The sequence below is a fragment of the Aspergillus brunneoviolaceus genome, assembly GCF_003184695.1.
Source record: "Aspergillus brunneoviolaceus CBS 621.78 unplaced genomic scaffold BO95scaffold_47, whole genome shotgun sequence".
NCBI classification, from domain to species: Eukaryota; Fungi; Ascomycota; class Eurotiomycetes; order Eurotiales; family Aspergillaceae; genus Aspergillus; species Aspergillus brunneoviolaceus.
The window spans coordinates 15,360-27,729 of NW_020290777.1; the positions used below are offsets into that span (position 1 = coordinate 15,360).

The following is a 12,370-nucleotide window of genomic DNA, read 5'->3' on the forward strand; positions in this document are numbered from 1 at the left end:
GAGGGTTCACATAGGCAAGCAAAGACTCATATGTCCACAGCTACTGTGAGTCAATGTGAGGTTTCACCGCGGAGATTTCGCCGCATATCACGGAAGGCCGCCGCTGAAGAGGCGCGCTTGGCCCGCCCGCCTCCCTCTCCTTGTGGCGGGCAGTCTCGATGACTTCGGCAGGCGGTCTGGACTCGATCGGCTGCATCTGCCAGTCATAGTCCTCGACTTTCTAAGCGGTGAGGTAGACTGCAATGACGTTTGGTTCAAAGGCGGTCAGCAATGCCTCGCCCTCTTCCATCTGGAAACTTAATAAAACATCCCCACCCTCTTTTCAGTTTCATCATACCCAATTGTCCACTCGTTAACGGAATCTTTTGATGTGCGAGCGGGTGTAACTTCCATGTCCGATGATGATGGCATACGGCAGGCAATCTTGCAACGAACGCTCCAGGAGGTAGCACAAGAGGAAATTGAGAATGAGGCAAATCCGTGCGTCATCTGCCTCGAACCGGTCTCCGAAACCGCCATTGCGGTGCCCTGCAAGCATGCGAACTTCGACTTTCTGTGTCTGGTGAGCTGGCTGGAGCAGCGTCGGAACTGCCCGCTCTGTATGTACTCTCACGTATCCGAGAATTCGACTTCTGTCAAGTCTGCAAATCTGCGAAGGGTCAGGGTCTTCAGCTGACGCCAAGTTGAAGGCAAGAGCGACGTCTCCGCAGTCAGATACAACCTCGACAGCCCCCAAGGAACCAAGATCTATCACCTTCCACCTACCCCGCCAGTTAACGCCATTACATCCTCATCCCATCCACCCGCACCACCCATCCACCATCACCCATCCCGTCGCCCGCGCCGCGCTCGAAGCCCCACGAATCGACCACCGCTCCAAGCCCAACCGAGCGACGACCCCCTCCGCCGACGCCAACACATCTACCGCCACCAACTCTACTCCCTGCGCGTCGGCTCCAACCGTCTCTCCCAATACCGCGAGCTCACGCCCGACCGCTTCAACCGCGAGGAGGAGCTTGTCTCGCGCGCGCGCAAATGGATCCGGCGCGAACTCAAAGTATTCGCCTTTCTCAACCCCTCGTCCGAGCTCTCCGCCGCGGAACACGACGAGGGGATCGGTAGGGGTGCTACTGAATTGCGCTCGACGGCGCAGCGACAGCAGTCCGCACCCCCACGGGCGGGTCAACAACGACTGGAGAACCGCCGCGGCAATAATGCCGAGTTTCTTCTCGAGTACATCATCGCGATACTCCGCACGGTCGATATCAAGGGCAGCGCGGGTCAGGCGGAGGAACTTCTCCGGGATTTTTTGGGAAGGGAGAATGCGCGGTTGTTTCTGCATGAGCTGCAGGCTTGGCTGCGGAGTCCGTATACCTCGCTGGAGGATTGGGATCGGCATGTGCAGTATGAGGATGTGTCGCGACGGGAGGGAGCTTCGTCTGCGCAGAGGCGGGCTGAGGGCTCCTCGGCGTCGACGCCGGTTTATCGGGGTGGGACTTCACATCATTATCGGGGAGGTGGGAGAGGAAGAGGAAGAGGGAGGGGGCGAGTGGCTAAGCCGGCGCATTCACGGAGGCAGCCGTATCAGCGCGAAAGCCAGGAGGAACAAGCCAGGAGGGTACAGTACGCTCGGGAGCGTTATATACCAGACTAAGATATAGAAGGCTGTATTGTATATCTTGCTGCGCTGCTCGCAGCTAGGAATTATCTTGCATACTATACTATGAATGATTGATGCATGCTATAGACAAATGTATGATTTATAATACTGGTATCTTGGATGATGCAAACGAGAAGAATACGCTATTAGGTTTCATGGCTCGTGATGTTTAGGCTCTGGTATTCAACGTCGCCTGCCGAAGCGCCCGCCGCCTCGTCCCTTAAAGTTCTTGTTTCGGATTTTGAGCGACCGGTAGTTGGCGTGCGCTTCCGGATTGACCTTGCGTGCACGCGGCTGTTTGGGCTCGGGGTCCTTTGCCTGCGCCTGAGGTCGTACAGGTGGTTTCTCCGGAGTCTCTGTTGCTGGCGGTTTGCCAGCCGCTATGGCCTCCTTCATCTTCTCGGAGAAGCTCTTGCCCTTCTCTCGAGGCTGGGGTCCTTCGTCGTAGTCCGGGTCGAAGTCGGACAGGTCCGGTTCCGACATAGTGTGTAACGAATCGAGGTCGTCGAAGTCAGGAACCTCGATGTGGCTGCGGTCCAGAGGGCCGGGGGCTACGAGCGGCTGGGTTTCGCGGACGGCGGTGACCCCCCCATCAGGGCCATTATCCCTCTCGCCGTCTTCCTCTTCTTCATCCGAAAAAGACGGCAGCTCGGGCGCAGCCTGCCTCGACGTTGAAACCACCGGCTTCATGCGCACCTTGCGGGTAGTCCGCTTCTGGCCCTTTTTCTTCCAGACGGGAGCGCCCTCGTTCTCAGCCGCGGCCTGGCTATCGGTCACCTGCGCCGCGTCCATCATAGCCGCCTGCTCGGCCTCGATTTCTCGAAGAACATCCATATCGTCCTCCAACTGTTCCTCTTCCATGTCCCGCAAGCCCTTCACCAAAGCCGAGAGCCCCTTCCCGACGAACTGGGGTCGTTTCCGCGTGGCCATCGGACTCAATCCCCCCGTGATGTTTGAGGTATCGTACCGTCCCGACGTCGACCGCCGCAGGAACGACGGAGTCTCCGACCCGGGGTCGTTCGGCTCTCCCACTGCCGCCACTGGAGCCCCCTCTGCCGCCGCCGCCGCCGTCCCTTCCGCAGCAGCAGCAGCAGTCCCTTTATTAGACCCATCATCCATCATCGTCGCATACCGCCAGGTAGTCGGAGTAGCAAACAGCGTCGACAGCATCCACTTCTTCCCGGACGAAGTCGGCGTCCTCCCCAGCCTGGAACTGTCATCATCATCCTCACTCTCACCATCATCTTCCGCTTCCTCTCCTTCCTCCGCAATCGTATCCATCTTCTCCCTCTTCTGTTTCAGAGATCTCCTCCGCCTCGACGGCGTCCGCACACTCGCGTCCTTCAAACCAGCAATCCTCGTCGCCGACGGCGTCGCCGTACTCCCACCGGACTCCGACAGCAGATCAAATAGCCCCAGCGCCTTGCCATCGCGCTGCGGCGTCGGCCCGATCGCCGCCTTCAGCGGCGACAGATGCGTGCTCGGGCTGAACAGCCGCCGCAACACCGACGGCGAGTCGTACGGGTCGACCTCCGCCGGATGAGAGGTCGATTTTCTGGATGGCGTCTCGAAGGCCCCGGCTCCGGCCCCGGCCCCGCTTTTGTCTGTCTTCTTCCGTGGGGTGGTGAGGTTATCCGAAGACCCATGCGGGGAGGTGTGTTTTCGTTTCCTTTTGTGGTGTCGTGCGTTGTCCTCTGTTGTTCTGGGAATGCTGGTTGAGGATGATGTTTCGAGGGCTTTAAGGCGGGAGTATTCTTTGTATTTGGCGGCTGTATGCAAATAGGGGTGGGCGTTAGCTGAGGGTCAAGATTTTATCGTTCTGGTGGGGAAGGGGAATAGGCGCTTACCAATTTCAGGTACCTTCTTGATATCACTTCGATCGGCTTTTCTGCCTCCGTTGGCGTCGGCGAATGCTCGTTCCCATTCTTTGAGCTCCGCGCGGAGGGTGGTGGAGGAGGGGGTTGCTGAGGATGGTGGTATGGTGGTGGCCATTATTGCATGTTGAGGATCTATAGTGCCGTTATCTAGGAGGATGAAGTGGCTGTCAAGGTTTGTGTCTGAGGAGAAGGGATTGCTCAGGCGTGGTGGTGGTGGTGGTGGTGGTGGTGGTGGTGGTCCGGCTGTTGGACCCGTCGCGTCCGCGAAAATCAATTAACGCGGGTTTTGTGCAGGGCGGGCTGACGTAGCGTGTCTCGGTCCCCGGCTTTCACTTCCACGTAGTACTCCGTAAATGTTTATGGATCGAAGTCTATTTCGTTTTACTGCACCGTACCTGAGACTCAATTATTTTTATGAATTTGTTGGGTATTAGCTAAGTATACAGATTTAATCATGATCACTGAGAAAAATATCTATCACCAACTCGTCAACCCACGACATCGATCGAACCCACCCCGTAACTGGGAGTCAGGATGCACCACCTTTCCCTGCAGAAGCGTGTACTTGACGATGCCCTCGCAGTGCTCCGGGCGGATCCGGGCCAGCCAGATCATCTGCTCCTGCGCCTTCCGGTAGACCAGTACATTCGCCGAGAACTTGTGGCCGCCGACATGTGAGACGAAAAAGATGCCCACGCCGCCGGGCCGCTCGTCGGTCGCGTCGCGATACAGCCCCAGCGGCCGCAGGTGTCGCTCCAGCTCCTTCCTGATCAGCGGAGCGGTGATCCCGCAGCGCGCGTCGCGCCGTCGGTGGGAGCAGAGCAAGACCACGTAGTCGTACTGGCATGGTCGCGGGGCCAGTCGCGATGCGGGATCGTGGGCCATGAGGCCTTTGTTGGAGAGCGGGGCGTCGATGTATCGGTCTACGACCTCGCGTACGTCGGCTTTGTGCACGGAGTCGAGAAAGGTGAAGGAGGGGAGGAGGAGGATCGGTGTCCCGTTGTTGTTGTCGTCTTCTTCCTCGTGGTGGTGGGCTTGGAGATTCGAGGCTGAGACCATCATGCGCTAGGTTTCTCCCCGTCAGCGATCATTCATTCTCACTCAGCGGACCTGGCTTATGCTGAACACCGGATCTGAACATACTCCGTGTTTTGACTGGTTGGAGGAAGCGTCAAATGCCTCCATGAGTGATCCCTTCTCGTTCTCGACATGTTCGGTCCAGTCCGACTTCCCTGTCGCGACTAAGACGTGCGTGTGGAATTCTTTGATGTGTCCGTACAGCGGCCGGGAGGTCTCGACCTTCACCTTCGAAGGGAATTGTACCGTGCAGTCGGCGCAGTCTTGCTTGCAGTCGGGCCCGTCTTGCGTGGGATCCACGCTGGGGAAGATGTAGTGGTCGTTGCGGATCAGGCCGCCGCGCGATAGAAGGGACCGGAGCATCGTAGCTGGGTTTGTTTGCGACGCTTTGTTTTTTGAGAGAATGGTGGCTTTCCCGGCACACTTATCTTCGCAGAGAAAGGGTATATCGTACGATGATCGATTGAGCTGCTCGGACACGAGAGAAGAAAATAAACCCAATCTGACAGCCATGTTTCATGGTGGATTGAATTCTAGCTTTCCCTATATACTCCGTTGAACTCGGAGACGGACTATCGCAAAGTATCATCTCCGAGGCTTATCCCCGAGGGAGTTAATCCAAATAGGCAACCATGATTGTTCTCAGGGCTCTATTCTGTCGAAGCGTGGAATTTAACTTCGAGTAAGGTATGTCTCGGAGACAATGACGGCGACCTGTCAAACGGTAGGCTGCAGCTACACGTCTACTGTCATTGTCATTGCCATAATGTGTTAGTTTGAGTCGTGGACCACATACAGTACGGTAACTTAGCTTCCTCCGGCGAACTATAGTTGACTCACTTGACTGGCTGCAGACGATTGAAGCAAAGCGTTGCTTAGTTATTGGCACTGCAGTGCGGCCACTGGTCAATTTCGAGTCTCCGGCTCCATAACTCTATCGCACTCAATTGAGCCGAGAACCATAAATACTGAGTACCCAAAGATTAGACCCGTTGACAATGCAATGCATTCAATTGCACCAGCCCCTCGCCCCTCTTCGTGGCAGTGGGACTCTGGCCCGTGTTTCCAATTGCTTGCCTGCCTGCAGCTCTGGACCCTTCAATCCTTCTCATCACTAAACCCCATTAGGCAAATCCTGGTTGTTCATCCCCCAGTCTGGTTAAATTGCTGCGAATGTTCTGGCGAATGTCTGAGAGAATGCGACTGAAACAATCAATCAACAATCACGGAAGAGCCGACCGTAGGTTTAAAGCGAAGTTATGTGCGTGCGAGGTAAAACCAAGCCGGAGGAAATTGGCGGCTGCGCCATTTTTACTGGGTTATCATTCCCTACTGGCTACTCGGCGAAACTGCCAACGGATCTTTTGTGGAAGTGAAAGAAGACGAAAGACAATCGATTGTGCAGTTGTGCCACACATAATGATTGAGAAACTGTTCGGAGCGAGAAACTAAGAATTGTCTCTGCCTACACATCGGCGATTGTTCTTGTTCTTGGAAAGGTGTGAAACCAGGCCCACCGGGTCAGGTTGCCCCATTTGGTGGATATGGCCGGCAGTGCCAAACACGTAAGCCACCATCCACCAATCTCACTCGCTCTGCCTGCGGTCCTCCACCCCATTCCCACCGTGGACCCCCATCTGCCCCCAATACATTTTGGCGGTGGTGCGCATACCTACCTCCGTTTCTCACTTCCCTCTCATCCTTTTACCACTGCGCATCCACCCCCTCTTCTCTCCAATGATGGCTGACGTTCAGTTGAAATTGGCAGCTTCGGCTCCAAATTCTCAACCAGAACAACAGCAGCAGCAACAACAACAACAACAACAACAACAACAACAACAGCAGCAACAACAGCAACAGCAACAGCATCGAGTGCGCAAGCGACGCCGACGGACAATGGCGTGTATGCAGTGCCGCAGCAGGAAGCTCCGTTGCGACCGTGAATATCCCGTATGCGGACGTTGTCAAAAGAGCAAAACCCCAACCCGATGCACCTACGAGGATGGATTTCTCTGGCAGCAACCCAATACAGTTGCTTCCCCCGTTTTCTCCGAGAGAGGTCCCACAGCCACGACACAAATGGCCCAGACTGATCGGGCGACTGCCCACCCTACCCCGGACTCGGGGATAAGTAGTTTGCCGACTCGGCCTCAACCATCCTCCAGGGACTCACGTCCCGGCGAGGAGAGACGCGATAAGTTTCTAGAAACCGTTCTCGGCGCCCCCAAGGCCGCCGTCAACCAAGAACCTTATGCAAATACCAGCCTGCTGCATCGGCCGCGACAGGTCTTCGAGCCTCACCAGGACACCCAGCCGCACCCCGCCGAGGACGACGAAGATCTGGCCTCGCCGACGCAGCAGCTGGATATCTCCCCGCGGATCATGATGCGAGGGCGAGAGACCAAGACTCGTTACAATGGCTCGGGCATATTTGCCAATCTGATAGCTCAGGTATGCCATCCACCAACCCACGTCCGAGGGACAAACAATCCTACGATCTGATTGGCCCTGCCACGAGTCACTTTATGTTGATTGCATGCTTTAGTTCCCCGACCTCAGGGCCTTTGCCGAAGAGATCAGGGTTGCCAGCCCGCATCTCTCGGCCTTGCGACCGGATCTCATCAGAGTCAAAAAGGGTCTCTGGAAGCGGAAACCTTTGAATGAGCCCTTCCCCATGCCCACCATGCAGTCACTAGTCACCATGCTTCCAGCTCGCGCAGTCGTCGACGAGTTGGTCTACTTGTATTGCATCTATATCGAGTCCACCCATCGCATCCTGCACATGCCCTCGTTCTTCGAGGAGCTGGAGCAGTTCTGGGCACAGCGGGAAAGCCCCGACATGACCTCGACCGTCTTTGTGGTTCAACTGCTCTTGGTGCTGGCTTGTGCGTGGAATCTCGCGGACCTCAATACTCTTCAAATGAAGAATGAGGCGCCCCTCACCTGCTATACTGCCATTGAATGGATTCTCCATGCAGAGAAGTGGATCGAAAATGCCAACTTCAAGCGACCCGAGCTCGCTACCCTCCGTCTGCAGACTCTGCTCATCATTGCTCTGAATATCCATGGCATGAAACGCAGTCAGGCATGGCTTGCCACCGGGACTCTCGTCAAGCGGGCTATGATGGCGGGGTACCACCGCGACCCAAGTCGATATACAAAGATTTCCGCGTTCAGCATGGAGATGCGCCGACGAATGTGGGCTACCATCGTGGAACTCGACCTCCAGATTTCCCTCGAACGAGGCATGCCCCCTTCGGTGCAAGAGGACGACTATGATACCTTCCCAGCGTTGAATATCGATGATACGGAAATCAACGACGATAGCACCGAGCTTCCGGACGAAAAGCCGCTGGATGTAATGACAGACTCGTCATTCCAGGCGGTGCTGACACAATCTCTTCCTTTGCGGCTGAAGGCCTGTGCCTTGATGCACTCTCCTCGGATCAGCTGCCGATACGAAGAGATTATGCGTCTGGATTGGGAATTAAATCGTCATCTTTCCAAGATCCCCGCATGGCCCACATCTGAAGTTGATGACTTCCATCGCACTTCGGAGCGCGTGATCTTGATGAGGGCTCTTTTGAAGAACAAGATCGGCCACTCGCTTTTGTCTATCCACACCCCGTTTGCCATTGAAGCCCCCAGAGAGGCTCTTTTCGCACCGTCAGCTCGGTCCCGCCTCGAAGTGGCGTCGATGATTCTTTCCACGCAGCGCCAGCTTCGTGAGAGGTCGGCCCAGCTGTCACTTTGCAATATGGGAGAATGGACCGTGCAGGCTTACTGCACCATATGCCAGCTCCTTCATGAGAAGGACAACAAATCCGGTCAGTCAATTATGCCTTCTGCGCTGTTCGTGGATGGTACTGATTTTAAGGGCAGCTACTTCTCTCACTCGTACCCTCCCTGGGCTCCCCGAGTCATTAATCTCCCTGGTGGAGACCGCCTTGACCTGCCTCGAATCCCGCCTCCTTCTTGTGGTGAAGGGAGCGAAAGAATACTTCTTCATGTCGACAATTCTGGCGCTGGTGAAAGCCACTCTCTGGCCAAGCCAGTCCCATGTTTACAAGCAAGAAGTGGTGGAGCGTGTGATTCTATTCGCGCAGACACTCTTCACCCGACATGCCAACTGCGCTCATCTGGGAGACTGGGGCATGGGCAGTTTCAAGACCAACCAGGTAAGCGACCGAGTCTCTCTTATACCGCAGCTCATCCTGACGATTCCAGGTTCCGAGTTTGAACGCCGGCCCTGGGATGGCGCCGCCCTTTGTTCCAGACGTAGCTGTAGGGCAGCCGGGGACCTTTGGCATGGTGGTTAGTTCGATCTACCTTTTCTCTCTCATCTCGCTAACAATCAATCTGTCTAGCCCGCTGTAGACCCGTTTCTCGACTCCTTTGACTGGGCCGACTTGACGGGCATAACGTTCTAGCCATGATGTAAGAGTAGAAAAATCATGCCCACCACCTTCCCTTATTACCTAATGCCCTATCACGACGATGATGGTTTGCACTGTACAAATACTCATACAATCGATCACCTGTATCATCTGAATGCTCTTCTGATTGCCTTAGTCAGACGGTGAAGATCGTCGTGGCGGTGACGCCATGCGATCGGGTTGAGCGACGATCCACGGCATCGCATCGATGTCACTGAATAGTCATGCACCCACATCTGGGCTCACTTCGCTCCCAGCCTGGTTTTGTTTTCATTGTCAACGGTGCGCAATCATCAATCAACCTTATCAAGGAGAGATCCTGAGCCACTGAATATTGCAACCGATAGCCCACAAGATGTGGTTTATGCAGGGATGATGCAAGAACGGAACGAACACCTTGGGGGTTTGGGGGTGGTGGGGTTGTTGATCGTCTTGCGAAAGGCAGTAAGTGATTGATTCTGTACGTCAGTTGAGGTCCCTTGCTTGGGGCATTGAGTGACGCCCTTGACGTAGACCTGCATTGAATGCCAGTCAGTGGTGTGATTGCTTGACGATGCAAATCCAATGTCTCTGCAGCAATGGCTGTACTGCATGATGCGGAGCCAAGTTACAGTGTGTTTTTCCAGGGTCAACACTGGATGCCATGTATGTACTACTTGTATAACGAATCTCATTTAATACAGTACACAGAGTACCTTAAAGCTTAGCAGATACAAAAATAGCAGAATAAGTGATCTAGAATGCGGCACAGTTTCATTGACGTACTCGAGTATACAGTAGGTATCTGAGCCCCTGAATGGTAATTACCTTGGTTACCAGCAAATCTCCGTTGTCTCAGAGCGGGAGATAAGAGATAGGGTGCCTGCAGTACAGTACAGTACAGTACAGTACAGTACAGTCCATTACAGGGCCCTCCAGTTGATGCAGACTGTTTACCTATTCTGGGGTTTACTCTCAATGACTGCTTGTCTACACCACACTTTCATCACTGCATCCATCTCTAGGCACCAGCTTTTATTTGTTCTCCCCCGTGGAGTCTGGCCCACTTTGCCTACCTGGTATTTAGGGTCTGGTCTAGACTACCATTTAGTCTGCTCTGTGTCCCGTATCCAATGAAGAAGATGGCTGTCGCCAAAGCGGCCCATTGAGGCTGTCCCGCAGTCTTCGCAGCCATTGCACATCCATTGAACCTACATTCGGCCAGTTCGAACTAGCATATATTAGTGTAATCCACTGATAGGCTCTGGCCCACTCTGATTCTCATCTTAAATTGACACCCCTTCCCCCCAGTGCGCGGTCCGATTTATCGCACATCACATGCGAAACAGACGGCGTCAATGCATCTTCTCACCCTCCTGACTGGGATCATCCTCCTCCACGCGGTCAATGGCAGTCCCCAGCCCAGCAGCGCCCCGGCACCGACCGGGTCCTCGTCCTTCTCCAAGACGACTAAATACCCTCTCCCCAACGTAGGGAATGTGGCCGTCCACGACCCCAACATCCTCCGCCACGACGGGGCCTACTGGCTCTTCAAGGGCGGAGTCCACCTCCCCATGTACAAGGCCCAGTCCCTGGACGGACCCTGGACGCAGCTCGGCACCGTCCTCGACGGACCCAGCGAGATCCAGAAACAGAACCGCAGCCGCCCATGGGCGCCCACCGCCGTCGAGTGGAACAACACCTTCTACTGCTTCTACTCGATTAGCAAAGCCGGCAGTCGCAACAGCGCCATCGGGGTGGCGACCGCCACCCAGTTAGATCCTGGCCGCTGGTCGGACTACGGGGCCGTCATCAACACGGGCCAGGGTAACGGGTCGGAGAGCTACCCATACACCGTCTCGAACGCCATCGACCCGGCCTTCACCAAGGACCAGGCCACGGGCCAGCCGTACCTGCTGTATGGGAGCTACTGGCATGGGATCTACCTAGTGCCGCTGGCCGCGGACTTGCTCTCGGTCACGGAGCCGGAGCGCCAGAATGCGACGACGAATCTGGTTTACGTGCCCGATGAGAAGGTGAAGCCGGTCGAGGGGTCGTTTATGAGCTACAGAGAGCCATATTACTATGTTTGGTTCAGTCATGGCAAGTGCTGTGGATTCCAAAATGGGTTTCCTGCTGTGGGGAAGGAGTACGTTTTAATCTGAGATTTGTGCAATGGACGGGGCTGTGTTTCTGACTGTGCGTGTAACAGGTATAGCATTCGGATCGGACGGTCGAAGGATGTCCAGGGGCCGTTTGTGGATAAGGATGGACGGCAATTGACAGACGGAGGCGGGACGGTGGTCTATGGCTCGAACCATGGGACCGTGTATGCTCCTGGGGGTGTTGGGGTTCTGTCTGCTGCCGATGGGGATTCCGATGTTCTGTACTATCATTACCGTGGGTTGGCTCTCGTCGGTTTGGCCGGATGTCTTGCTAACTTGACCCTAGTCAATACCTCGATTGGGTTCAAGGATACCGTGAGTAGGTAGATCTACCGTGAGGGGAGATTTCTGGTTGACTCCGACTCTAGGACGCGCAGTTGGGATGGAATTACCTCGACTACCAAGACGGGTGGCCAGTCGCTGTTTCTGGGTATGTATCTCGATCTGCTCATTCTGACCCCGCTGACGGCGATTTGCAGCGACAACAGCACCGGAACGAGCGAAAGCAGCGGAGCCGTGTTTGGACCTGATTATACGCTTCATGCGTTCTCATTCCTTGGTATGTCCCCATTCCCCTTTCCATGCATTATACTAATAATGAGTTTAGTCATTTGGGGATACCTCCGGCTACACAGTTGAAGCCCTGCTGTCCGCCTCGAGGAATTTGCATCTCACCCACATTAACGAGACGACGATATGACACGATAATTTTTATTAGAGTTGAGGCCTGGCGTCTCATCAGCGCTATACAGCACGTTATTTACTGGAGTCGGACTTACTGTACAAACCCGACTAATGCTACCACCTGTATAAAGCCATCTCAGGAATCCCACGCCATCCACATTCAACACCTGCCCCGTGGTATTCGAGCGAGCATCACTCAACAAGGACACCACCGACTCCGCCACCTCATCCGCCGTCTTCAACCGAGCAAAGACGGTAGGCATAGTATTCAGCTTCCCTCCCTGGATCTCGACCGCCTGATCCAACACCGGTGTTTGAATCGAGCCTCTCACTCATCCATAAAATTAGCTAGCTCTTTTCGGACAGACACACCACCACCTACTCCCCTAGACTAGCCCACAACCCCCCACCCCAAGAAGTGCGGATTGCTGGATCGCGCGCACCTCGGGCCGCAGGCAGTACAGGGTGACGCGCAGCTGCCGGTCCCACTCG

General features: G+C 55.2%; 5 protein-coding genes across 5 annotated transcripts; 3 read left to right on the forward strand and 2 right to left on the reverse strand.

Annotated features, from left to right (window-relative positions):
- Positions 1-314: 314 nt before the first annotated feature.
- BO95DRAFT_515755 (RING finger domain protein) lies at positions 315-1,654 on the forward strand (the record flags this gene model as incomplete). The annotated part of the gene is made up of 2 exons (XM_025591774.1): positions 315-599; positions 690-1,654. The coding sequence occupies exons 1-2, from the start codon at positions 392-394 to the stop codon at positions 1,652-1,654; spliced, it is 1,173 nt and encodes a 390-aa protein (XP_025440603.1). The 5' UTR covers positions 315-391.
- An 81-nt stretch (positions 1,655-1,735) lies between these two features.
- Positions 1,736-3,763, reverse strand: sld2. The gene is made up of 2 exons (XM_025586880.1): positions 3,508-3,763; positions 1,736-3,429 (listed from the first exon to the last, which is right to left on the reverse strand). The coding sequence occupies exons 1-2, from the start codon at positions 3,650-3,652 to the stop codon at positions 1,844-1,846; spliced, it is 1,731 nt and encodes a 576-aa protein (XP_025440604.1). The 5' UTR covers positions 3,653-3,763; the 3' UTR covers positions 1,736-1,843.
- A 195-nt stretch (positions 3,764-3,958) lies between these two features.
- BO95DRAFT_444416 (sucrase/ferredoxin-like domain-containing protein) lies at positions 3,959-5,116 on the reverse strand. The gene is made up of 2 exons (XM_025586881.1): positions 4,681-5,116; positions 3,959-4,602 (listed from the first exon to the last, which is right to left on the reverse strand). Exons 1-2 carry the CDS (start codon positions 4,975-4,977, stop codon positions 4,015-4,017), a joined length of 885 nt encoding a protein of 294 aa, XP_025440605.1. The 5' UTR covers positions 4,978-5,116; the 3' UTR covers positions 3,959-4,014.
- Positions 5,117-6,354: 1,238 nt separating this feature from the next.
- BO95DRAFT_366910 (putative C6 transcription factor) lies at positions 6,355-9,044 on the forward strand (the record flags this gene model as incomplete). Its single annotated transcript, XM_025582770.1, has 5 exons — positions 6,355-7,065; positions 7,160-8,445; positions 8,492-8,792; positions 8,842-8,928; positions 8,982-9,044. The coding sequence occupies 5 exons, from the start codon at positions 6,355-6,357 to the stop codon at positions 9,042-9,044; spliced, it is 2,448 nt and encodes an 815-aa protein (XP_025440606.1).
- Positions 9,045-10,277: 1,233 nt separating this feature from the next.
- On the forward strand, positions 10,278-11,854 carry BO95DRAFT_184345 (endo 1,5-alpha-arabinase). Its single transcript, XM_025580891.1, has 5 exons — positions 10,278-11,178; positions 11,242-11,509; positions 11,563-11,624; positions 11,674-11,753; positions 11,802-11,854. The coding sequence occupies exons 1-5, from the start codon at positions 10,388-10,390 to the stop codon at positions 11,831-11,833; spliced, it is 1,233 nt and encodes a 410-aa protein (XP_025440607.1). The 5' UTR covers positions 10,278-10,387; the 3' UTR covers positions 11,834-11,854.
- The last annotated feature ends 516 nt before the right edge of the window (positions 11,855-12,370 follow it).